This window comes from Botryllus schlosseri, chromosome 5 (assembly GCF_051294905.1).
Source record: "Botryllus schlosseri isolate E-star chromosome 5, Bs_hap1, whole genome shotgun sequence".
Taxonomy (NCBI): Eukaryota; Metazoa; Chordata; class Ascidiacea; order Stolidobranchia; family Styelidae; genus Botryllus; species Botryllus schlosseri.
Genome location: NC_137240.1, coordinates 19305102 through 19331566, shown reverse-complemented (window position 1 = coordinate 19331566; position 26465 = coordinate 19305102). Strand labels below are relative to the sequence as shown.

Below are 26465 nucleotides of genomic sequence, written 5' to 3'. Positions count from 1 at the left end.
TCGAACAATAAATTGAAAATAGCTTGATTTTGGGAGTAAAAATGTTCAAAACCTAGTCACTCATGAACATCAATAGAAATTACCAATAATAATCATTGTCGGTTTCAATGTATGTAGCCTACTGCTGTAGTGACCATGTTTGGCTCCACCTACGCATGTGAGCCAAGAAAATATGGCGCGCACTACGTATTCCATGTATTAGTACTGCCAATAGCCTACGTCACGAAATTTTAATTGTGACGTAATAGTTGATTGACATTTATGGCTCTTTAGGATTTAAATTTGAAAATATTGGGTCAATATGGCTCTTCGGCCCAAAAAGGTTCCCGACCACTGCCATAGATTAAAATCTTCCATTCCATACCATACTTTCATTGTTCCATATTCCATACCAGAATATCGATCCATACCATACCATACTTCCATACCGTACCATACCATACCATGCCCTGCAAATAAGGCGACCGGCGTGATTAGTACGAGGTTTTACAGAGAAAATAAGTTGCAAACGACGCATGCCATGTTGTAACTTCGAATTTGCGCAACCACGACGTCACGATTTTTTAATTGTGACGTAGCGGTTCATTGACATGTATTGCTCTTTGAGAGGTAAAATGTAATATATAGCTTCAATATTGCTCTTTGAACGAAAAAGGTTATCGAACCGCGATATATACTGTTTTACGAAGACTTAGTACGTATCAATGAGCTTCTTGCTGAAATCAAGCTCAGCTAATAAAAGCATTGTTAGAACTTGGTTCTAATTTGAAATCACGGGGAATATTACAATATTTGCCTTGTAATCCCATTTCCTTGCATATATTATATTTATCATTGGATTCTGTTTTCAAAGCTTTGCTTTTGAAACAAACCTACTGTACATTAAATTGATATTATATGGTACTCGTTGGTCGTCTATTTCTGAATAACCAACTGTTACTTTTTGACTTCAGGAATGATAATCATATGCTTCGATGATCTGACCTGATCCCTGATCCTGAAGAAGTAGGAGGCCAGCGAGGCCTACCTCGTCCGCCTGTTCGAAGACACCAACTTTTGCGCGATTCACGCCAGCAAGCGCGTCACTATCATGCCTAAAGACATCCAGCTCGCCAGACGTAGCCGAGGCGAGAGCGCTCAAGTTGCTGGCGACTAGCAAGACACAAAAGTCAAACAGATTTTAAAACCAAGTGCCCTTATTTTACCAAACCTGACATCACTGCTACCTTCATCTAGTTCAGTGGTTGTTAACCCGGGGGTAATTACCCGCAAATGGGTAATTTACCAATATTTTTTGGTAATTTAAATTGACGTTTTTATATACTTATAACGCTGCACTGAAATATTTTCAAATGCAAATATGAATGTAGGCCAGACCTGGGCAAAGTGCGGCCGCGGGCCACATGCGGCCCGCGAAACCATTCTGTGCGGCCCGCGAAGTGTTGCTTGGAATTCAAGACATAAAACATACTTTTTGAATGACTAAAACCGTAGGCTGTATCAACTTAACAGGAAATTCGTTTACTTTGAAGTCTGTTCATTAATATGCCATGATTACGCTGCCTATACGTAGGCCACCTCGCATGCGTAATCCAAATTCCAAATAAAGGCAATATGGCCAAATACGAGTAGCAATTGGAGTTACAAGAAATCACTCTTTTCCTGTAGTTATACGGCATGTGTTTCAAATTGTTACGTGATACGTTTCCAAATCCCTAATTCGTAAAACAAGTCCATCAGTGCTCGCGATTACTATATGACTCATTATATCTATCGCCCATAATGGATTAACGAGCATGCCAAAAAAGAAACCCGCAAACTGACATTCAAAGAAGGTATAGACTTCGAAGGACTAAATATTTGTTTGTTGGAGTCAGGGGTACGACCTACCTTCTAGCGTTTGCAGAGCATGTTGCCGAGATTAAGGATTTTAATTAATGTTGGTCTTATGATATAAAAAAAACACGAAACACTCGGTCAATGGAGGGCAGAGTTCAGAAAAACTGCAAGCTTCGCTCAACATCAAGGCTACTAAAGCTGCACAGTGCACACTGCCAGGAAGGCAGCGACCAAGAAAATAAGCTTCGTACTCTATTGCATATACAATTCAGTGCAGGGGTTGTCAAACTGGGGGCGTGAAAGCATCAGAAGTATAGGCGCGAAGCCGAAGTTTAATGGTTTTTTTTTCGAGCTTCGCGCGATTTACCCCAATCTTACAGTTATATTGCTCTGTGTAATTGTCCGACTTTGATATTTCGGAATTAACTCATCAACAGCCATAAACTTCCATGTCATCAAACTATCCGTTGGGATTGCTAGCATTCTGATAGCACTTTTTTAAATTTTGTGATATCATGATAAGGGGCACGAAATTGTCACTATCATAAACGGAGGCGTGCCTAAAAAACGTTTGAGAACCTCTGTTTTAGAATCTTAATAGAAGAACGTGGATAGGGGTATAAAGAGTTAAAATGTATCATGTTTAACATCATTTCGAATCATGACGGCAAATATATATTTCTTTAATTTACCGTCCCCTTCTCGTTACCTGACCTGAACACATTCACTGAGCAGCTTATATTAACAATGTAATTTAGAAATAAAAGTAAAATACGCTGGAGAATATAGCTAAAAATTTTCACTCGGCCCGCCAACGTATTTTCTACTTCTCATTTGGCCCGCGGAGGAAAATAATTGCCCACCCCTGAAGTAGGCTATCAGCATATATTTTGCGCGCTTGACATTTCATTTCATGCAGTTAACACAACATGCCTGCTGTGATAACATAGTAACTATTAGTGATTGTGAATAACAGGGTTGAATGCAGTTTAGTATAGTGCTAGACCTTCTTGCGTAGCCAGCCTGTGAAGAGTGCTAGTGTGCTGAGAAACAAGTCGCTTACGGAATCTTTTAACCTTTGAGGTCTATATATTTGTAAATCTGGTTGAGTGCCACACCAACCATGCCGGACCTCATTGCACGTCACTGCCCAAATAAGTGATGGCAATTGGTCGTAAATTCCACGTCGCAATACGGATAGCATTGGAGTTCATACCGTACAAGCATTAGAAAAAATTCTATTCGTTCAAACAGTAGGAGTTCAGAATTTTCAGAATTGTTGAAGTCAAATGTGTATAGATATCCACGATTGATCAAAATGACAGGTATTGACGCAAGGTGGAGGTATATGTACGGAGTAACTATAGATAATTGACCTACGGATAGATACGCCACACGTGTCGTCACGCTTGCTTAACCAGAGGAAATCACTGCTCAGTAATCTGAACGCCACAAGATTGCTAATCCCATAGCTGACGACCCGAGCGCTTGAATTAAATAAAGTTGGTCTTATTTGAAAGCTACTGTCGCGTTGATTCCGAAAATATATATTAAATTTTCATCAAGGCAATGGAACCACGTCGAAATATCGTTCAAAGTCTGAAAATCGGTATTGTTCTAAACAATAGCAGCGCCGCAGCACAATGAACACAACAATGGCACTTGCGTGCTTGCGATTGTTCAGAACAATGCCAATTTTAATACTTTGAGGTGTATTTCGAGGGGGGTTCCGTTGCACGGATCAGATTTTAATGTATATTCTCGAAATCAGTGCAACAGTTGCTTTCAAATAATATTTATTAAATATTTTTTGATAAATATATTTATATAATATATTTGTTATTTATTTATTTTGAGCGCTCGGGTCGTCAGCTATAGGATTAGCAACTATGTTGGGTTCAGATTGCTGAGCAGTAATATCCTCTGGACAAACAAGCTTGACGACGGGTGTTGCGTATCTATCCGTAGTTAAGATCTATAGAGTAAGCGAGTGGCTCAGAAAAGTAAAAGTCACGGAAATATTTTGTTTCTTTCAACATGACAGCTATAGTATCATTGTCTTGTACATATTGTACATTTAAAACACAAGTGAACGACTGCCAAACCCGCATCCACGGCCACACGTTGCACAGCAAGCCATTGGTGTATGGAACATATATACTTGTCCAATGTGCTTATGTTGGCTATTCAGTGGTTCTCAACCTTTTTCACCTCGCGGACCGGTAACATTTCCAAAAATGTCGGGCGGACCGGTAAACTTTCAAAATTGAGATGAAGCCAAAATGTAAAGTATGCAACCGTTTTTTGCAATTATATGATGCTAGAGAGTGACATTTGGAGGGTTTTAAACGTAATTATTATCTTCATAATGGCATCCATGTGATTTTGTGGTAGTCAGTCGGGGTCGAGGTAAAATTGCCTTGTCCAGATAAACGTGCTACCGCCGAAAGTCGTTTACAGTCTTTCGCGCAGAAGGCCGTGGATTTAACCGAACACGCCAGCTCGAATAATATTCTTCTCTTTGACAATATCAAGAGATGAACAGATCGGAGTCGAGCCAAGCACCTTGTCGTGCTACTTTTCTCATTGCCCACTGCCACCGGACGCATAGGCTACTATGGCAACTACGAATACAATACGTGCCGCAATAAAACACCTTACAGCAACTGTACCGGCCATCTGCCAATCCGTGCCGAAAAAGCACTTCGTCAGCCCACCCCAGAAAACGTTGGTCTTTGGCCCCCACAGGGCAATACGCCAAATTTCCGGGGGCTTCACCCCCAGACCCTACAGTTAGGCGGATTTTTCACGTGTACTTGTGAGCATATCCATTCAACTCAGTGTAAGCAGAGAGTTTATTTCGCTTAATCGCGCCAATAGCGGAAATTTTCTATCATTCATGACTGAATCGGTTTTCTCGCTGCCGAAGTTTTGGCACACCTTTCGGAGTGCCATGTTAACTTACACTTCATTATGTGTTGGTACGTCGTGACGCAGTAATGGCTGACGACGAAATGCCTATTTCTATAAATCATGCGTATTTATAGGAGAAGGGCACCTAATAAGCAAGACATTTAATGACACTACATCGCGCAAAGCACGAAAAGAAATTGGAAAATGTTGGGAAAAGTTTCAAAACAAATGCGCTATGATTTATGTTAATTTGCAAAATAATTTTGGTCTGTTTTCAAGCTCAGCCCCTCTCCAATTGGGCGGTTTGGGGTGCCCCGTTACGGTCCTGAACAAAATGAATGAATCGAAAACGATTGATCGCGCAAACTGCGCTGTTTAGAAATGATTCAGCTTGTATCTGTTCTTTGGTTGTCGCTCGCATGTCGTCAAATGACACATCGTTAACTTCAAGTCAAATCGAGCATGTTTCCAGCCCTAATATTATAGGCTTACCATATTTTGAAAATGTAAAAAGAGGACACTTTTTCACAAATTTGCAAGATGCAAAACCGGAGTAGAATTCTCAAAATCCGGTGAATTTTTCCCACTTTGTGATCGGTTGACTAAAAAAAAAAAGGTCATCACTTCTGCTCAGAGCTCAAAATAACGTTTTTCACTCCACATTGCCAGGTGGATGACTGAATAAAAAAAAAAATAAAAAAAAATCATCTTTTCGCTCAGAGCTAAATTCACCGTTTTTCACTCCGAAATATCCGCCGCAGCGTCACTTCTGTGCTAATTTGCGGCATATCACTCGCAATTTGCTCTAAATCTGACGTAAATTTTCAAAAAAGAGGACAAAATCTCAAAAGAGAGGACAAAAGGGCGTCCTCCGAGGACACTTTCAAAAAAGTCAAAAAAGAGGACAAATCCTCTTAAAAGAGGACGTATGGTAAGCCTATAATATTAATTCGCGTAGTTCTGAATCAGTTTAAAATTTAATGTTTTATATACTTTATCGATGGAAAAGCCTTCAACACTTCATCTTGAATTTAAGTTATAAAATTGTAATATACCTGGCGGACCAGCAGGAATGTCGTTGCGGACCGTCACCGGTCCGCGGACCGGCGGTTGAGAACCACTGGGCTATATCATATACAATATATGTTTGAAGAGCTATCGCATAACGGCATACGTCTTACGTTGTATAACTTGTCTCTGAGTTAATATCTTTAGCAAGCGTAGAAACCATTTTCGCTCTGATCAATATCAATGCAGCTGGCGCTTTAGGAATACATTGTCCAGCCTAACCCAGATCGCTAAGACGTAAACTTCTCTTATACCTTGCTTATCCTTGTCCAAAAGCGACCAGAGATGAAATTTTGTGGAATTATCATAGCATTTTATTGTTCCAGTTGATACATTTGGTGATGCGTAAAAGGTGAGCATGGGCTGGGCATGTACGTCGGCCCTGTGGCATAATGGGGCTCGCTAGGTTAGGTATTGTGTACCCTAATATATTAATTTACAGAAATTTACGGTCGAATTGGTAATATGACGTCACGTGACACCATAGGTCCATGTTCACGTTTGCGTTCACATAGAACCTTTCAAACCGGTTCGATTTCACGCGAACCATAGCCTTTCGTATGTTTGCACCATCCCTAGTATATATGCCATCGAAATGCGGTCGTGAATAGCAAAAAGGTTGAACACCACTGATATAGACGGACGCTTTGAGAAACGGTAGTATACATATTCACCACCATGCACTATAATGCAAACTGATCGGTACCATTCAATGGTGAAAGGTGGATTTAAGCATATGCCAGCATTCTACAAAAATCTATATTGAGCGACCAGGCTGTAAAGTTATTTCTCGGGCAAGATTTTGCGATTCTTTTTACAGCTTCCTGCAGCTTCCTAAATACTCAGAAGTCATGTAGTATGGTGTTTTAAGGTGTTTGGAGGATTATTATATTGCAACCTTTTGCAACTTTCTCCATTTGTTTCATGCAACGTTTTGCAAGCTTTTTCGATTTTTCATGCAACTAACTTCTTACTGGCAATATTTGGCACTATACGTAATTAGATCGCTTGATTATTTCACTGCCGTTTAAATTTGAGGTCATCTCTGATTTGACGTACATTCAAGAAAGACCGCCGGAAATTATATTTTCACTGGGTCAATTTTTTCAGGCTAATGATTTTATTGAAGTCGCCAACACTGATTTTGCTACAGTGCCTTGAATACGGATCGATTCGAGTATCTCATACCTTAATAATTTCAAGGAGCTTGTCCGTAAATGCAATTTTCTAGTGCAAATTTTTTGAAAAATAAATGAAACTTATTACTGCAACTTTTGTGGAAAATAAATGCAACTTTCCACGGATTTGACAGCAACAAAAACTGGCTCTCTAGATATTACCAAACTATTATTCATGAAAAGTCTTCCAACGATACAAGAAATCTGTTGACCAACGTCCATAAAGTTAGTGGAAGTTTTTACACTGCTACACATATTCTGATTGATGCTGAACAGCAAGGTAAACTAAAGTGATGGGCACTATTACGAATTTAAATTATATATTCTACCGGTATTGGGCCGAAGCTGATTGAATGTACGCTGATAGTTGGTTGCACTTCGGGTGACATTACGTTCGGTTGTCTTTAACGACCTCGTTCAACTTCACTCGAACTGGAACTGTTTACAGCAGGGGTGTCAAACATACGGCCCACGGGTCGCATCCGGCCCGTCAGACGATTTCATCCGGCCCGCGAAGCAATTCTGAGTAGATTGAAAAATCCCCTTTGTCATCCCGCATATTATAGTAAGAAATATGTCCACAAGGCAGCAAATGTCAAGATCATAGGCCACATGACGATCATCCTACAGCGGTGTTATATAGTCACGATCAGAGACAAATTGGTGACACTGAGTTCAGATTTTTATGGAAAATTAAGCAAAAAGTAGTTATCCGCAGAAGCGAAAACCCCAAAGCGAAACTGTTATATGCAAATCGCATGGATAATATAAAAGTAACAAAAAAGTACAATTAAAATACATTTGGTCGCACTACTGTAATCATTTTACTCAAAAGGTCCAAGATAGACATAGAAACCCTAATCGCGACTTAATAACAAAAGAGCAAATTCAAATGTCCGCGTTTACAGTAAAATCTGTTGTATCCCTCACAACGTATACGGTGAGGTACCTCCTGATTACGACTGAAACCAAGGGGCCACATACATTTGGCAACTTATTCCGTCGTTAGGGTCAGTGTCTTAGCGGTTATTAATTGAATTCGCCCGACCAATCTCATATTTTTTTCCACAATTCCGTTGTTTGAGAGCAAAGGTGTTGCTAAAATATAACCCTATGATCCGCAGGATAGGAATGATGATAAAGTATTCAAGTAAAAAGCAAGGGTGTAGATTTTGCGGTAACATGTTGGGGCTATTTGACTGGTCCGGCCCGCGAGCGATCTGAAGGTTTGAATCCGGCCCGCGACGCCAGTTGAGTTTGACACCCCTGATTTACAGTCCTTTCACTACCCCGACGCTCCTATACTCCAGTATTGTGATGTCATAGGGCATATTGGCGTTATGTATATGGTTACTCAGATTTATCTGAATAACGGAAATGATTTAAGGAAACGGCTTCATCCTATCTTCGAAAACCATAGACCAGTTGTATCTGTTTCTTGTGGCTTAAATAAAGAGGCTGACCACTTGAACGCTCAGACTACTGCAGCTATTTGATTACAGAAGAACTCGAAACTTCTCGTTGCGGTCTTCCTTGTAGCTGCACTTCTAGTCGTCGAGACCGAGGCTATTTTTGGCCGAAGACGCCGCCGACGCTTTCAGCGCGTTGGTGAGCGTTTCAATTCAAATCCCAAGCAGTATATGACCTTTAATTCAATGCTGTTCTATGCCATGTTAAGATAATCGGAGAAATATGTCCCATGAGGAGTTGATGGATAATGAATTCCACGAAAACATGGCACTGATGGAAGATCGTGATCAAAAGTAGACCGCATGTTGGTAATGTGTGATCGACAAACTTTCTACAAGTTCAACATTCTGTCGCCTTTATATCACATATGCACGGATCATGGTGTTTCGGGGTCCGGATCTAATCCTGTTCGATAAAATGGAATCCTGATCCGTTCCAGAACCCGTTTCCACCTCAAGTGTTAAAATCCGGATCCAAAAATATTATGCTCAAGATTGACTGCCGTCGACATTTTTTCTAAATATGCCTCCAGCAACGCATTGAAGTTTTTCATCTAAGATTTCTAAAGTTGCGGCACGATGCTGCGATAAGTGAAAAGAAAGCTGATCAAATATCATTCGTTTTGTGATATGAAGATTGGAGTAATTTCCGCAATCAATATTAAGTCCTTTATATGCGAGTTCCACAACTATTTTTCTATCTTCGAATAGATGTCGACCGGGATTGACTGAGGTATGCCATCGATTTTCATGGTTGTGGCAATGTAAATGTGAAAATTTTTACCTCGGTGCTACGAAACTCACTGCATGAATCTTGGTTATAACGAATATCCTGTATCTCAGAAATTCCAAACTAGCACAATAGACACACTGAATGGATTATTGACCACACACTGACGCACACCTTTTCTGGTCTTGGATTTATTTTATCAAATTCCTAGAAAGGTAATTGTGTTCTGATCAGTAAGTGCGGAAAATCCTGCACCATTCATTATTTAGAGAGCCGCATCGAAAGATTGCAGTTGCTGTTTCCTGTAAATGAAATCTTCAGTAAACGTGCGGCGAATTCGGATTTCCGATCTCAAATGAGTATCGTGTTACGTTACAAAGTTTTGCTTTTATGTAGACCTTGAATGGCAACAAGTAATGCATAGACGTGACTAATCTTGTTAACCAGCGATTATGCAATTGTACGCTTCTATGCATGGCTGTTTGTCCCTTTTCTTTTCAATGTATCGGTTGCCCAAAGATTTACAGAGCTCAACCGATATATTGGCGCGACTCATGTCATGGGTGGGGCTGAAAGAGAATGTGCTGCGACCAATTTACTCATACATAAACGAAATACAAAAATAAAATGACAATCCCAACAGAAATCCTACACATTGTATATTACCATTACTATATTACCTGACAACGTGACATGTGAAGAAGTATAAATCTGTACCCTTCTAGCGTGAGCTGCTTAGTGTTTTGAATGAGGTCATTGGCGATCCTTCGTCGACTTTTATTGATCCATAGTCCACCACGATGTTAAAATTGATATATGTGCGATTATACAATTTGTAATTACTGCAGATAGGCGCATCGTAAATGGCTCAATTTGACGTAAAGCGCTCACCATCTGAAATATTCGTCGGGATTGCGATAAAGCAGAGTACGGCATTGACCAGGGCAAATCATGTTAGATAGAGGGGAAGAGTCACCGAAATTTGTATCGGTACTGTCATTCACCTTTGTGAAGGATATGCCTTACGCCATACTGTTAGTGCATGAGGTAGGTTGACGCCGTGACATTTTACACATTCTAACTTACCAATACTGCAGTGTACTGAAGCTTCATGTTTCGTTGAGTGTGATATAACGCAGTGCACAACTCTTGTGTAAGGTAATAGGGCAGCGGTAAAATCATCTGGTCCGTACGAGGAAAATGCTTGTATAGTACATACAGGTCATTTCCTTTAAAAGTTGAGATTTTAATAAGAAATAATTCTTGTTTATAATCTCTCGAGACAGCAAATGTAGAACATGATCATATGCCACATCATAACTGCCCGACGGCTATACTGCGTTTTCACTCACTCACCATAAGAAAAAAGTCTACGACATACTCAGTTCAGAGTTTTCAGGAAAACTGGAACAAAAGGTAGTCATTCACAAAGGCGACATTGGCAATGCTGAACCATTGTACGAACGTTACATATATATTTGTCGAATAAGACAATGCAAATATCTCTGAATTTGGTATATTCTATCAGGGATATCTAGAAATTTAGAAGTCCAGAAGTTCTAGATATCCCTGTATTCTATACATCAAGTGTGCACCTTCAGAGTACATGCAAGTTGCGAATTTTAATGTTCCACTTTCTCTAGAATTGTGAGTTGGTTCATTGCGACAGTTCAGTAACCATGCGAAATTGTATGCGTGGAGACCCCAGTTGTGATTATATAACATGAACCAAAGTCGCAGTGTCCTTGCTTACAGTTTCATCTCATATAGGCCTATTCCTCACTATACATACGCACAGGCTCAATGCCGCATTACTCCTTAAACAAATGGACCATAGAAACGTCAACTAAGGCTATATCGTTATGACCAGGGCGATTTTTTTTGACATGTCAAAATTTGTCAAAATTTTGTCAAAATTGTAGCGTTAGGTCAAATTTTGTCAAAATTGTTTACAAAGTCAAAATTTTTTTGACCTCTGCGTTTCGTTTGTATCTTAGATTTTGCACTATGTGAACTTATAATTTGATATTTTACAGCTTGTAGCATACTTTGTAGGCATACCGTTGTTGACGACCCATTGTCCGCTCATTGTGATTCATGAACGGTCAAATGAAACAGATAGGTTGGCATAGTATTCAGGTAAACGTACCACAATATTCTCCCTGAATCAAGACTGCTTGGACATTGCATGTTCTTATATCGAGAAGCGCATGATGAAAAATTGTGATGTAGACAGCACTGTTAGAATGAAGCAACACGATGTGTCACCAGCAGTGAACTACATCTTCATTGTTGTCAGCCAACAATTGCATGCTGCTGTTCAACGTTATTTCTCCATTCTTAGAAAGCTACTTAATGAGGACAGACACGTTCTACCCGAGAATGAAGGAAAGTATATTTCGCTATACTACAAAAATTTAATTATTTCTACCATAATACGTGATGTAACCACCGGAATTCTTCATAGGGCCAGATTTCGTTGAAATACTATTTTTTAAGGTTAAAATTTGTCAGTTTATAAGTCAGGCCTAACTACTTCTTAAGGAGAAACAGTTCCAACCAGAAATGAAGATTAGTAGTACAATTTTAGAATAGTGTAGGGAACACCTAAATTGCTTACGTGAGGTCAGAATTTGGTCAAAATTATTTTTTTTGTAAAAATTTTGATTTTTTAGGTCAAAATTTTCCATTTTATAGGTAAAAAAATCGCCCTAGTTATGACACGTCGGTTTGAGCACCTGCTTTAATGGTTTGTATCTGTAATTAAGCGACCAATCATTGCATACACGAAAGTTCCGTTGTTAGCGAATGAATGTGCTGCAAGAATAGAACTTCTGTAATTCGTGGGCTTTGTAATAAAGGAGTCCACACTAAAAACAAATGTGTGGATTTCTAGGAAACATTTTCGCAATATTTGACCTGTCCAATCCGCAGCCCGCAGGAGATCAAAAGGTTTAAATCCGTACCGCAGTTGAAATTTAGTTTGACACCCCTGCTATACGGTGTATCGGTTACATGGCATAAGCGTAAGACAAAATGAGAAGAGGTATAGGTGTTTAGCCATGTTGGTTCGAAAATATGTACCAAAAGATATGTATATTGTGTAACCGTCGATATGATTTTCATGGGGATGATTGACGGTATGTGATAGACGCATCAGCGGAGTCACTGCAACCGTGTAAGGGCTCTCCTAATCACGCAAATCGTCCATCATGCCTCGCAAATATACTAACAAGGTAGGCCTACTCCTAAATGATGCTACTGGGGTTGGAATATAGTACTATATTGAGTCATCCATTATTTAGTTACCGCTTATTCGGAGCGGTGGTTGCCACATTCGTCTACAGCGGACGAAACCGTTATTGTTAGGCACTGGATAAACATGTTGATAAAGTCTTTATAACCGAAATTATCGTGCGTCCGCTTTATTACTCTGGAAGGAACTGACTGAAGGTACGTGTAAGAGTTCTGTGACAAGTGACGCGTCGGTATAAGAGGTCGACTGGTTATCAATCTGGCCGGTTATTATGAAGACCGACATCGTGGCCTCGTTTTTATATAAAAAAAATATTGGAAATTCAATGCCCCGTGTTCTCAATATTAAGAAATAGCCATGCAGAGGGCGATACGCGACAAATTTACACTTGTAAGAAGACAAGTTTAACTCTTGCGCATGCAAAGAAACTGTACTTCCTGCATTGCAATCTTCCTCTACTGGACTGATCTGCAATTCCGTATATCACGTTTTACTTTTCGGGCTAGCCTAAATTTCAATGAATGTGCGCAATTGCCTAATATATAATTATAATTATTATTATTATTAAGACGGTAATTTTTCGTTGGGGGGGGGGGGGGGGTTCTCTGCTGCCTTAATATCGGCCTGTGAGTGTGTCGATAATCGGTATCGTCCAGAAAAAATCAATATTGGTCGACCTCTAGTCGCTATTACGCTGTTCGTCATGTCACATTGTTGTAGGTCATTGAGAGTCACCAGTTCGTTGCACAAGGGCAATTATATTGTACTGAGATGACATTAGATTGTTGACGGTAGTTGTTATTTTAATCGTTTTGGAATTGAAATTCAAAGCGAACATGGTACTCCAAGGACTTTCCATATGTGATCGCAAATTGGACCGGTGTTACTAACTATGACGGCATCATTCACAATTTTACTACCGTGGACTACATAATTAAAATTGCGATTGCCTGACAACGCTCGATTGAAAGTCGATTACCTGAGACAAACCATAGACCTGAGACAAATCATATACATGTTGTTTGTGGTATTCATGGTGTTTGTCGACTAATATGGTCATCAGGGCCGTAACAGCACTTCGTCAGCCCCCCCAAAACGTTGGTGTTGGGTCCTCATACGGTGATAAACTGAACTTCTGGGGGGCTTCGCCCCCCACACCCCAATCAAGCTGTTTACCGCTACATGTCAGTTACATTGGGTGCATTTTTGGTGAGTAAGATAACCTCGCCTAAACGCAACAAGCGCAAGAAATTTCTTTAATTCGTTACTGAACCGGGAAATATGACTGGGAATTGCATATAAATTGCTCTCAATTTTTATCCTCTCTCCGCGCACGTAATCTGATTTAAATTGAGTCTTGGGCTCCCATAGGGTGATAAACTGACCCCCATCACGTTGTTCGCTTTTGCCAAGAAGTCATAGCGCCTAGCGCGAAAATTTTCGATAATTCGTGATAAAATCGGTCAATAAGATCGGGAATTGCATATATATTGCGATCAATTACTTGTCCTCTCTGCTCACGTAATCAGATTAACCGGTAGAGCTGAGTAGGGTGTCTTTGAAACTGTAGTAATTGAACATCTTCGGGTGGGTGGACCCGTTGGTATGACATCGTTACATGATGTCATTTCGTGACCTCCTGTCTGCTATATCAAAAAACATAGAACCACCCAAACTTAGTAAACTGAAGGATCACACGATTTCAGATTGGTATTTTTTCACTGGTATATAATTTTTTTCCTGCGGGGTGGTATTTGTCTTGTGAGGTTCAGATTGCCAAGAGAGGAACATTCGGCGCCATTCATTTAGGCGCCTATATGGACAATTAATCCTATATGTATTATGTATAGGCCTACATAACGACGATATGCCCATTTCTATGAATATTGCGTATTTTTGCTTGAGTATCAAAAAATCAAAATAGTCGGCGACTAGAAACAGCGCGGAGCGCGAAAATCATTTGAAAAAGTCGCATAAATTTTCACAAAATGCTCTATAATTTATGCTAATTCAAGAAATAATTTTTGGCCCCCTTTGAGCTCACCCCCTCCCGATTGGGGGGCTTGGGGTGCGACAGATACAGCCTTGTTGGGTCATATACACCAGGCCGATATTCCTTATTTTTGATTCCGTATCTGCCGAATGGGAGCACAGCCCAATTCTGGCTTTTTATAAGACGCCGCTTACACGGATGAGATGACGAGGAGGAGTCAAGATAAACCTCTAACACTTAGGTCGTAATTCTGGAGTCGAACTCGGTTGGACTCGAACTCACAACCCATTGGTGTTGGAGCTGTGGATTATACCACTACCCTATCTCGCCATAGACATGTAGAACAGTATAATTAAGGGGTACAGCCCGTTGGTCGAAAGGAATTAATCAAAGCGGTTTCGTACTTTCTTCATTTCCGTACTTACCGACTAAGCGAGCTGTTTAATCCGCCGTGCATGATTTTAGTCACTAAGCGACGATAGGAATTCGTTGTATTTCCAATCGCATCGAACGTATGATGATCAAATTTTGTCACATTTCCAGATGAGACCGATTCTTTCAATTTCATTGATTGTCATCTTTGCCCTTGCAAGTAACGCGTGGTGGGGCAGGCGAAGACGAAGGGGATGGGTTGGAAAAACTGTTAAAAAAGTCGGCAGTTTCTACGGAAAACACAAGTATAACAACACGGAGATATTGATATCTTAGGCCTATACATGGTATATTATTCGGACTTTTATAAGCGAGTGCCTCTCTTTATAATGTCGCTGCCAGTGCTTACGGTCCCATAAATGTGCGCTTCTTATACTTCATTATATAATTATTTAGATATGATATTAATTTTTCAGAAACATCATAAATCCAATTGCAACGTCGCTGATAGCAGGCTGGGGAAAAGATGTGCGCAGTCAATTGTTAAGTCTAAAAAACAACGTAAGTGCCGTCAAATTGCCAGTAGTGATTGGCACCAATTGAAAGTGGCCATAGTTTCTGGTAAACAGTGCATCCCATGATAGCAATAAATTCTATTCTCGATCTAAATATTGGTCATTACCTATTAGTGAGATTGGTTTATGAAGCTCAAAGGCAACATGTTTAATGCGTCAGTACACGTTATAATTTGACCACAACCCTTCGATTTATCTATTTCATTTTCAGGACAGGGAATCGTACAATAACTTCATGATGCTGCTCAGAGCCGACTTAGAAACCAGATTTCCGGAACAGGATGTTCATGAAATCATTGAGAATCTTGACGAAATAGCGGAGATGCAACCAGGTACACAGCTCCGTTTCGTGTTTTCGATTCAATGTTGCCCTCGTGTTTAACATCAAGCACATGGTTGTGAATGCACCGATATAGTCTGCAAGAGTGCAATTTCATATAGTAGCGGCGAAATAATGTAGTGGTATAATCCACAGCTGCAACACCAATGGGTTGCGGGTTCTAGTCCGACCGAGATCGACTCCAGAACTCCTACCTAAGTTTAGGTTTATCTTGGCTTCTCCTCGCAATCTCATTCATGTAAGCGGTGTCTGTAAAGGTCTAGAAGTGGGCCGCGCTTGCTACAAGTCGGCAAATTGGTCTGGTGTAGATGACCATACTAGACGACAAACACCATGAATACAACAAACAAACAGTGCAATAGCATAGGTCTGGTGCCCCTATTTCTACATTTCAATGAGGGAAGAAAATAATAGCGTCTCTGCTGCTTGTAAGTATGATGGTAAGATTAGACATGAACTGATGTAAAAGTAAACTTACTGTTTTTATTGAAATAGACCAGTGGTTCTCAACCTTTTTGTCTTCGCGGCCGTCATGGACCGCGCGGACCCCAAGAAATTTTACTCAAAAATTTAGCTCAATTATCGTGCAATCGTCATCTGTCTAGTACAAATGATAACTGTAGGCTTGGTGATAAACAGCAACAAAATGAGTTTTCTTGGAAATAAGATCACTCTATTCATATAAAAATTGGGTTGACTTTCTATTATTTCAAAGCAACTTCTGCAACTGCTTTTCTTGAAATACGTGGTAGTGTCTTGAATATCCGCGCATTCAATTTGATGTGAGCGAGTGCCGAAAATCCATTTCCACAAATATAGGTGGTGGCGAATGTAATAATAACGCGTGACGGTTCGGGTGACACATTTGGGTATGATCGCAATAAATATGGCACCAAAATTTACAAACAAATTTGTTTAATGAACATATAATGTTAAGCCTGGTCATTTCTATCTAACTTCCTATCTTGAAGTTATTATGGAAGAATGGTTACGGTATGTATATCACAGCAGAAAATGGATTTTTGTAAACATTTCGAAGTCACCATGATTGACCTTACTCATCCAGCTTTTTTCACAATCCCCAACAAAACATCTCTAAACACCAAAATGTTTTTATCAGTAGGCAATTGGCAATTTAGCAATTAAAATGAGTCTGCACATTGGGATATTTCATCTCAGACGACCATTCTGTTGGTGTGAGCTCTGGAATTTTACAAGTATTGAAGCGAAACTGTGCCTCGGGACTTCCAGAATTAGAAAAAAAAATACAAATTCGGTTGTAAACTATTTTGAGGCTTCGCAGACCTCTGAAAATGCTTCGCGGACCCCCAGAGGTCTGTGGAACCCGGTTGAGAATGAGAACTACTGAAATAAACCGTATTTAAACATATGGAATCATGCGCTATAGCAAAGCGCAAGAATAAGCGGATTTGGAATTTCTATGTCCCAATCCAATCCAAATCCGAAGTTTGATATCCTAATCCAAATCCTATTCCAGAACTTTTGTATATTAAACTCCATGTCCAATCCTAATCCGATTCCAACTTGAAATTCAGATAAAATGCTAATTTATGCTTGGAAGGAATTGGGATTTTTTTCTTTCACAGTCAACAATTCACTTGATTTAAGATATATTGGCATGTGGCTGGGCCTCTCATGCCCATTGGCACCGAGTGTACCATAGTGTAGTGTACCATAAGTACATTAATAACTGATCCGAATAAAGTTTCTCGCAATTCGCCACACGACATATAAATCTCTTGGAAAATCGGTAAATTCAATCCAAATCCTAATCCGTCAAAAAAAATATCTAATCCTAATCCAATCCAAATCCGACAAAATTTCACAAATCCTGTTTTTTCAAATCCTAATCCTAACCCATGCTCATCTCTGCAAAGCACACAATGGCAGATATTATCCGAATGACACGGCATTGGCGTAAATACCTTCGATGGTTACTTTTTATTTAACTATATATTCCTACACCCTGAAGATATGCGATGACTAAACATTTTCAAGTCCAAATCATGAATTCATTCGGAAACGTGCTGAAATACGAAACCCTATCCAGCCTTAACCATTTGGTTAAGAGGTCGCAATGATATTGAACACTATATATATTTATATCTATAAGCGTCTTTTCTCATCGTGATCCGATTTATGAAGAATCGCGAAGCTGCATCCGATCAGAATCCATGTAAAGTCTTAAAATCCAGTGTATGAGCTCATAAGAAATACTGCACACAAAATCCTATCCATTCGATATCATTTCAGATGAGCTTTTGCTACTTGATGGCGAGAACGAAACCGACGATCAAGACTTGGCGGGGTCAGAGATTCTCAAGGATTTGTCAGAAAGAGTGGATGCGTTGAATTCGCACTAAATTTAGTCAAGTTATACAACGCGCGGATAAATAACGTTAAGATTGCATTTGATTTGTGCCAAAGTTTCATAAATATTGTGTCTCACAAATGATACTTCTCGACTACTTGCCTTTAGCACGATGAGATTCAGACTACATTAATTAGTCTTGATGGATATTATATTCACATCAAAATAAAGGAAAAAGCCTTTCAATAATCTGTACATTCGTTGCAGCTGCCGCTTATTCGACTTTCGCGATACTTTACCGCAGTTCGCGGATATAGAAGGAGATAGCGTAGTAGTATAATCCACGGCTGCAACACCCATGGATTGCGGGTTCGAGTCCGACCGAGGTCGACTACAGAATTCCTATCATTCGCGTGGAAGTGGGCTGTGCTACAAGTCGGCAGTTACAGAATAAAAATGAAGACTATCGGCCAGGTGTAAATGACCAATTGACCATATAGTAGCCGAAAAACACCATGAATAGCACAAACAAACAATATGTATACGTCTGTGGTGTTCGTAATCACTGGTATAATACAGAATGGCTATCCGTTTGCAATTAGGTTACGCCACTAAAATTAGATGTTTACCGATACTGACATCGATAGGGAAAGTATAGCGAATAATAGATACAGACAGGAGTTTTTCGTCATCCGATTGTGAAACTGCGGCAGGAAGTTCGACGGGACAGTCTTGTTCTTGAGAGTATAGACAGAAGGAATAATAACTCGCAAATTGGACGGTAGGAAGCAGCAATTAGATTCCCCTTTCCTCAACAATATAACTTTTGTTTATGAAGGCTGACCCAAATAGCTCCGTATTTAATACGTAAACACGTTTATCTGTGTATTTTGTGTATATGGATGCTGTGTAATACGCTGCGATATTTTCGAGATGCCAGTCCAAGGCCAACTTTAACAAAGCACAGGGATTCCAGCAGTGTTGGGATGACTCGAGTCATCTTTTTCGTATGACTTGACTTGACTCGAGTCACTTTGCTCAAACGACTCGACTTTACTTGACTCGGCGTATCAGAAATGTGAATTAACTCGTGACTCGGAGTCAATTTCAATTCATCAAGTAATCGGTGTCTATAATAATCACTGTATTTGGCATATGTCCGGATTGTTCGCGAAACGCTGGTGTAACCCGTTAGAGCGACTAATAATTCAATGATCGCGCGTTTTACTGAGCCTCCATTGCTCTGCCACATATAAATTGACGGCAAACGAAATGGCAGAAACTTACAGTTTACGTTGTCGTAAACTAGTATAGTAAAGTACTTTAATAGCAAAATGTCTATTTCTGTTCTCTGTTGTTACCTTAGCCAAACCTCTGGTTTTATTGAAATTGAATTCAAATATTGCCATCAGCTCGAATTGTATCATATCAATTTGTAAATCGGTAATGTATTGCATCTTATCAATTAGTTTCTCTATTCTCTATTTTGACTGGTAACTATAAACTGAGATTATTATTATGCAATTACTTACGTAGTTTGGCAGTTCTACGTATATGTGAGCGATTCAGCGCATTCTTGCGAGTATATTTAACTCTATATTCGTTCATCGGTTCAAGATCAATGACCATTCAATCTGTATTTCAGACAGGCAGCAATTTGCGATGACGTAATCAAGCCACATACTTCGAAAAAGCAACTTGACTTGAATTGTGACTTGATTCGACTTGACTCGAGTCACCTCCAAAAATCGAGTGACTTGACTTGACTTTAGTCACCTTCGAAAATCGATTGACTTGACTTGACTCGAGTCAAAATGTGCAATGACTCGAAATGACTCCTGACTCGAAGGTAGTGACTTGATACCAACACTGGATTCCAGTGGATGAATTGAGTACGTGTGAATATATTCATGTCGCTTGCTGGATTAGCCTATATGGAGGCATTAGGCTTGTGAATATCAAAGTTACGGCATATAGGCAGTAGATATGACAGGTTGACAGGCAGGCCTGCATACATACCTACGCGGAAGTAAGTTTCTACTATCTTTGATGTCGCGGGAATACCATACATTCATAGGCTTTGTGAATGCGTTGGTGGCAGGAAAAAACAAGCCGCTCCTTGTGTTGACCTATAATCCTTTGAAACTGACGGGAAGGAAATTATGACATTGCTGAGTTAGATTCGTGGACTTTTCAACGTTTGTGATAAAGCGCTGCTTGGATTGAATGGTTGCGGTTGCTATTTCCTGCTAATGAAATCTACGTGCAGTAAATAGCAATTTCCCCGATGGCATGATACTCCTATTCATCGACTAGGATTACCAAAAATCAATGGTATACTCTGTGCACTACTTTAGGGTTAGTTGTTCTATTTCCGTTCTGTTCAATGGTCAAGGCTTGGTCAGGGTTGTAATGACTCGAGTCACGATTTTCTGATGACTCGACTTGACTCGAGTCATTTCCTCAAACTACAGAAATGACTCGATTCGACTCGAGTCAATCTGTGTATTGACTCGACTTGGACTCGAGTCATTGCGCATGACTCGAACCAAGTCATATGACTCGAGACTCAAACGGCCAAGACCGACATTTCATTGTAATTTCGAAGAATATAAACTAACCACTCAATTGGGATTTCGTCCATTGGGACAGGTAAATGAAAATGTGCCCAGAAACTGCTAATAGTGAGGGAAATTAGTATATTATAACTGCGAACCATTCGATATCACCAAACAGAGCAATAAAAGTGGGTATAACAAGCCTTTAACTGGAAACTGGGCAGTCAACACAATGACTTTGACTCGACTCGAGTCATAATACCATGACTCGGACTCGGCCCTCTGGTCGATGACTTGTACTCGGACTTGACTCGGTGGTGAATTGAAAATGACTCGACTTGACTCGAGTCAAAACTATAAAAATGAGATTGACTTGTGACTAGGAGCCTTGTGACTTGGTTACAACCCTGGGCTTGGTCAACGCTTAAACTCGAAATCCACTAATACGCGTGTGCGGCTGATAGATGGAAGGTGCATTCTTAGCGAAAAGACTGTGTATTCACGCCTAACTCAGGATTATATCGCCGTATTAAATCTTAAGTGCCTACGTACATATACTGGTACATACCTCCCATTCGTTCCTACGTGCATGCATAAATTGTATTAAAATGTTGTACTCGATTTATATCATTAAATAGTATATTCATATTGAAATGAACCCGAATATTTTCGGCTGACACTCGTCAGGGGTAATCGTCAGCAACTAGTAGAGAATTGGAAAGAACATTGTATATCAACAATCGTATCGTACAATGTTCTTTCCAATTCTCTACTAGTTGCTGACGATTACCCCTGACGAGTGTCAGCCGAAAATATTCGGGTTCATTTCAATATGAATATACTATTTAATTGTATATTGAAGTTCTGTACTTCCAAGAAGCTCTTCGATTTATATCGCGATATAAGTCTTGATGTAGGTTCTGGTTTCGTGAGCCATGGGTATATATTAGCATCCGTATATCAGGGGTGGGACACGGGTGGAAATGCACACTCTTTTACTTAAGAGTGGAAAATTATTTAGCCAATCCCTCTGTATGCATCTCGTCTGACTTTTACGTTTTACCGCGCGAACCTTCAAATCCCAAGATTTACATCCACAATGCAATCATGACATCCAGAACTGATCCAAGTATTTCGAATATCTTTTTATACATGCAAGTCATTTAGTATAAGTATCTTCAGATTGTATCAGTATAAACTACAAGTCTCACAGTAATTATGAGACTAAACTATGAATGTAAAAGATTCACAGAGACTATCGGTATGGTATGGTAATGGTCAAGCACCTCGTACACTGTATCCTTCCCATTCTGACATCCTTCGCGAAATCGATGTTTCTTGAGCTTATTTCTAAAATCCCATGTGGTCGCAAAATCTCGTAATCTACATATAGGATGTTACGAAACAAAATTGAACCTTTACCGTGGTACCGATATCTAGTAGGCCTATACATCGAACGAGTTCATATTATTGTGCAACCCGCGCTCAACTGCTCTTTGTGAAATTCATCTTCGTGTGATTAGCAGCTGCTAGCGTTATTCCTTTGCCCGTATCTAAGATCAGCCGCACAACGCTGCTCCATCGCTATATCGACTCTCACCCCACTGGTTCCAGCGGATGCAGATATAACGTCACAATTACTTCAAATATCAACATAATAAACTAGCATCATTATATTGGGTGTCATGAAGAAGGATACCAGAAGGCGAAAAGGCCAAGTCTCTAATTACTCTTGCCAAAAATTGTGATGCGTTTGCAACCATGAAATGAAAATTTAATATTAAAACTTTACAATACAGTCAGGCACAGAACAGTATAGCGTGCTAACCCAATGATATATATACAATGATTGGAAACTGCCACGCCCCTTAACGCTATGAGAAAGATTCTCGGCGAAATCAGTCCGTCGCGGGATATGCTTGAGTAGAGGTACGGAATTGCGTATGTCGACTGTGGGGGAGTGCTGCAATCGACCTTTCTGGCGTACTATTTCACTGATTTTCCCCAATTGGTTTAGTTTTTGTTGGATTCTTGAGCATAGTGAGGCAGTGCTGCATACTAGGATCTAATATAACTTTTAACAATGCACATTTATCAAAGTACCGACTAGCTGTGAGGCATTTTAGCATCGGTTGCAACAATGCATGTACGACACAGCCAAAAAATTAATAGATACTGTGGGTGAGTATCAATATAGATGTGCAGAACCTAGAAGGATTGTTAAAGAGGTTTTTAAAATATTCTGGCAGCATTTATGTCACCTGATTTTTTAAAAGAGAAGGGTTGATTACGATAATTGTGTGAGCAACTAAGTTGTTTTATATAGTATATGTTGTAATATTGTAGGGTCGAGTTCACTGGCAACCATAGTATCAGTATAGCGATTGTACCTTCATAATATAATATAAAATCGGAACTAACCGGAAACTAACATTGTACTGATTGGTAAAATGCTAACAGATGTAACTTTTTACTGGGTCAGGCCGTTCAATCCACATCAATGATGAGAATCGGCATTGTTCCAAACAATATTCCATCGGCAAAACAATGCACTAGAATGACATTGAGGATAATCACTCCATAGTTGGTATTGTGCACATCGACCTTGCGTGATATGTCGTACTACTCTCAATAGTTGAATCTTTCACACCGGGGTGTCCGAAAGCGTCTACCAATGCCCATTTATTCAAAATATACCTGGTAAACGTTTTGGCACTTCTTTGGTATGAATTACCCGTTGTGAAGTGTTCCCCATGAATTGCCTGTAAACCTTGAAAATTAACATGGAGTACTCGTTAAGATTGATAGCTGGAAGGATTGTACAAAATAGATGATTTATGCATTTGCGAGCAACATTCTATGGTGTCTTATTCATTGAAAGGTTAGGAAATGATTTTGTAACCTTCGTCATTGTATAGTGTGTACGTCTATGGTTATTTATGTATAACCTTCATAACTTTTCGTCATTTGCATCACGCTTTATGACCTGAGCATGAGCATCAACTTGCCTTGTATGTGCTGCTGCCTCAAATACCGAGGTTATTTTCCAAGCAATGTAACTCCACAATCATCCAATGCAAAATCTCTCTCTTGAATATGCATATTGCTCATATATATTGCATATGCGGCAGTACGGAAAATACTTGACGGATTGAATAAATAACTTGATTTCAATTGTAGTTGACTGGCAAAATTGTCACATAACATATTCCCATTCTGTAAATGTCTAATGCATAAATTTTTTACAGGATCGTTAACATTTTTTATAAATTATAGTCCATTCTAACTTTCAAGAAAAGATTGTTCGTGTATTGAAACAGCCGCAAAGCAACCCACATCCGCGAGGAAATTGAAAAGGATTCAGGGATCTTAATAAAAGTGCAAATCATTATCTTATAGGATTTCGGCACGCCAGGCCGTCCATGAGAAGCAACCATGTCATGTTCCACTCTGCTGCAGACATTGAGATATTTCCAAAGATTGTAGACAAAATGAATAATACTTTGACGATTGGTGCCGGATTGGATTGATACTCATTGGATCAATTGATGCAGAGAAAAATAGTCTTGCTGAAAGACTATGCATATTATTCGAGTACGAGAGGTGAAGAGATGGACACTACAATGCAACCTGTGGATAATTTCGTGTGCTTTGTGAATATGACAACCAAGTTCAGCTACAACTGCCATTTAAAGCCATATTGCATTCCAGATAATATTGCTTCACTTGTACTAGCTGGAAAAAGATATGCCGCTACTGCAAAACTGGAGATATTCTTATGCCGCGGAAACAGCAACGAAATTCGTGAGCAGGGAAGCTTATCAAAGAGACAAGAAAACAACAACAATGATAAATTTAATACAGACATTTTTGCCAATCCATCGAGCAGACTACCTCATTATCACCAAGAGATTGAGTCTTGATCCGTTATTGGAATCATTTTTATCCTGATCAGGAAATCTGGCCGCACCTGCGATATGGTAATTTTCAAAGAATAATTGATTTCTAAAGAGGCTTGAAACATATTAGTGTTCAAATGCCATGGTACTTGATGCCTGAATGCCCTCCGATGTTCAACGTCATGTGAGATCGCTGCTCTACCATCCAACTGTTGTCCTGTTATTGTCATTAAGAGAGGATAAGAAAGCTCGAAAAAATATCATTTGAGAATATATATTTTTGTTACGTGACAAGAAACATTGACGTTATCAACTACTAGGCACAGTTATTCGATTGTAAATAATAGCACAGCACAGTTTCATAAATTACAACAAAAATAGATGCAGACAGTACATTTATCGAATGGCTTAAACATAGGTATATCTGATATTGTAATTTGCATAAACATAAAAATCCCCTTTTGCTACATGTTCACTTGACTTAAATGCTTTCCGTTGACTAGGATTTTGGTTCTTGCTATTCTGAATTTAGATGACAACAAGTCACTTTTTGGAGAAATTTGAGACTTGCAAAACTGGAGAAGAATTCTCAAAAACCTGTGAATTTTCCCAACTGTTCGATCGGTTGACTGAAAAAAAAATGTCATTATTTCGCTCAGAGCTAAAATCGCCGTTTTTCACTCCGAAATACCCGCCGGAGCGTCACTTCTGTACTAATTTGCGGCATGTCACTCGCAATTTGCCATAAATCTGACCTAAGTTTTCAAAAAAGAGGACAAAAGGGCGTCCTCGGAGGACACTTTCAAAAAAGTCAAAAAAGAGGACAAATCCTCTTAAAAGAGGACGTATGGTAAGCCTAAACAAGTCTGACATGATAACAAAAGTTGTTTATGCAGTTTTCAAGTGTTATAGTAAATGAAATATCCATACCCTGTATAAAATTCTTAATGATATTATGGTGATGGTATCCTCATTGAAATTTAGACACGACTAGTATCAGAGCATTTAGGAGTCCATGAAGAGGTGAGGTATTTAAGCTGTTCAAAATCCTGATTCTGTAATACCCATGCGATGACACATTGTTATGATGCTCGGATTCGATCAACTTCTTCCATGACCACCTCGACCGTTGAGGGAATAGATGGTGATGTGTAAGTTCGGAGATTTGTTGAGTGAAGGGGATTGTTGGATAGTCTCTATTCCGTCCCATTCTTCGAAGTCACCATCTTGCAAGTCAACTATGATTGTAAGAGTTGACAAACTGGACTGGACATGGACAACATTACAATTTAATGACCATACAAAGTATATGCTGTGAACAATCATTTATAGATCATTGGCTGTGCACAAGTCTATCAAACCTGACATGGACAGTGGCAGGAACTTTCTACCTATTGTGGGTCACTCTTGCGCACACATTCACTTATAAGATATACCATCATATCATGGTAAATTGTACTCATGAAGTACCGTAGTTTGAAAAAGTAGGTTAAGACCAGGTTTTGCAGACGTTTCTTAGTCAATTGGATATTGAAATCTACTTGTTGAAGCAGAAAATGAACGGTCTGAAAAGTACTCGAGTAGTATGAAGAAATGAGTTAGACTTTACTTTGTATACATCTGTTAGTCAATTGTATACTGTGATCTACAAGCTGCTGACGATTACTCCTGATATGTATCAAACAAAAATATTTTTATTTTTATTCAATTGTATATATGAGCATTCGGATCACAAGATGAATCTCCGTAACAAAGGAATAATGACTATTATTACTTCAAAAACGTGATGCTTTTTGCGATATCCTCAAGTAGGTTTTGCCTACTTTCACAACTTCAGAAGGCCTGACTTCAGAGTCAGTTTTAGAACCTGCCTGAATTGACTTGAAAAATTTAGAAATGACTTCGTGACTTGATTAAAAATTTGCAATGACTTGAAGATAGTG

The 26465-nt window shown here is 39.4% G+C and overlaps 1 protein-coding gene and 1 long non-coding RNA gene across 4 annotated transcripts in view; one reads left to right on the top strand and one right to left on the bottom strand.

The window, feature by feature from the left end:
* LOC145439865 (uncharacterized) overlaps window positions 1–18211 on the top strand; it is a 437408-nt gene extending 419197 nt beyond the window's left edge. For 2 of the 3 annotated variants that reach the window (XM_080317521.1, XM_080317520.1), the window contains exons 2-5: window positions 14989–15123; window positions 15295–15379; window positions 15605–15725; window positions 18008–18211. In XM_080317521.1, coding sequence (XP_080173647.1) covers window positions 14990–15123; window positions 15295–15379; window positions 15605–15725; window positions 18008–18117 — 450 coding nt within the window. In that variant the 5' untranslated portion in view covers window position 14989 and the 3' untranslated portion in view covers window positions 18118–18211. Of the gene's footprint in view, window positions 1–12510; window positions 12651–14988; window positions 15124–15294; window positions 15380–15604; window positions 15726–18007 lie in introns of those variants that run through there. The other variant, XM_080317518.1, reaches the window with a different exon arrangement.
* Window positions 18212–23697: 5486 nt separating this feature from the next.
* The window catches only part of LOC145439886 (uncharacterized), a 231459-nt gene continuing 228691 nt past the window's right edge, over window positions 23698–26465 (bottom strand). The window contains exon 2 of the long non-coding RNA XR_013915385.1: window positions 23698–24739. This is a non-coding gene — a long non-coding RNA (uncharacterized LOC145439886). The remainder of the gene's footprint in view (window positions 24740–26465) is intronic.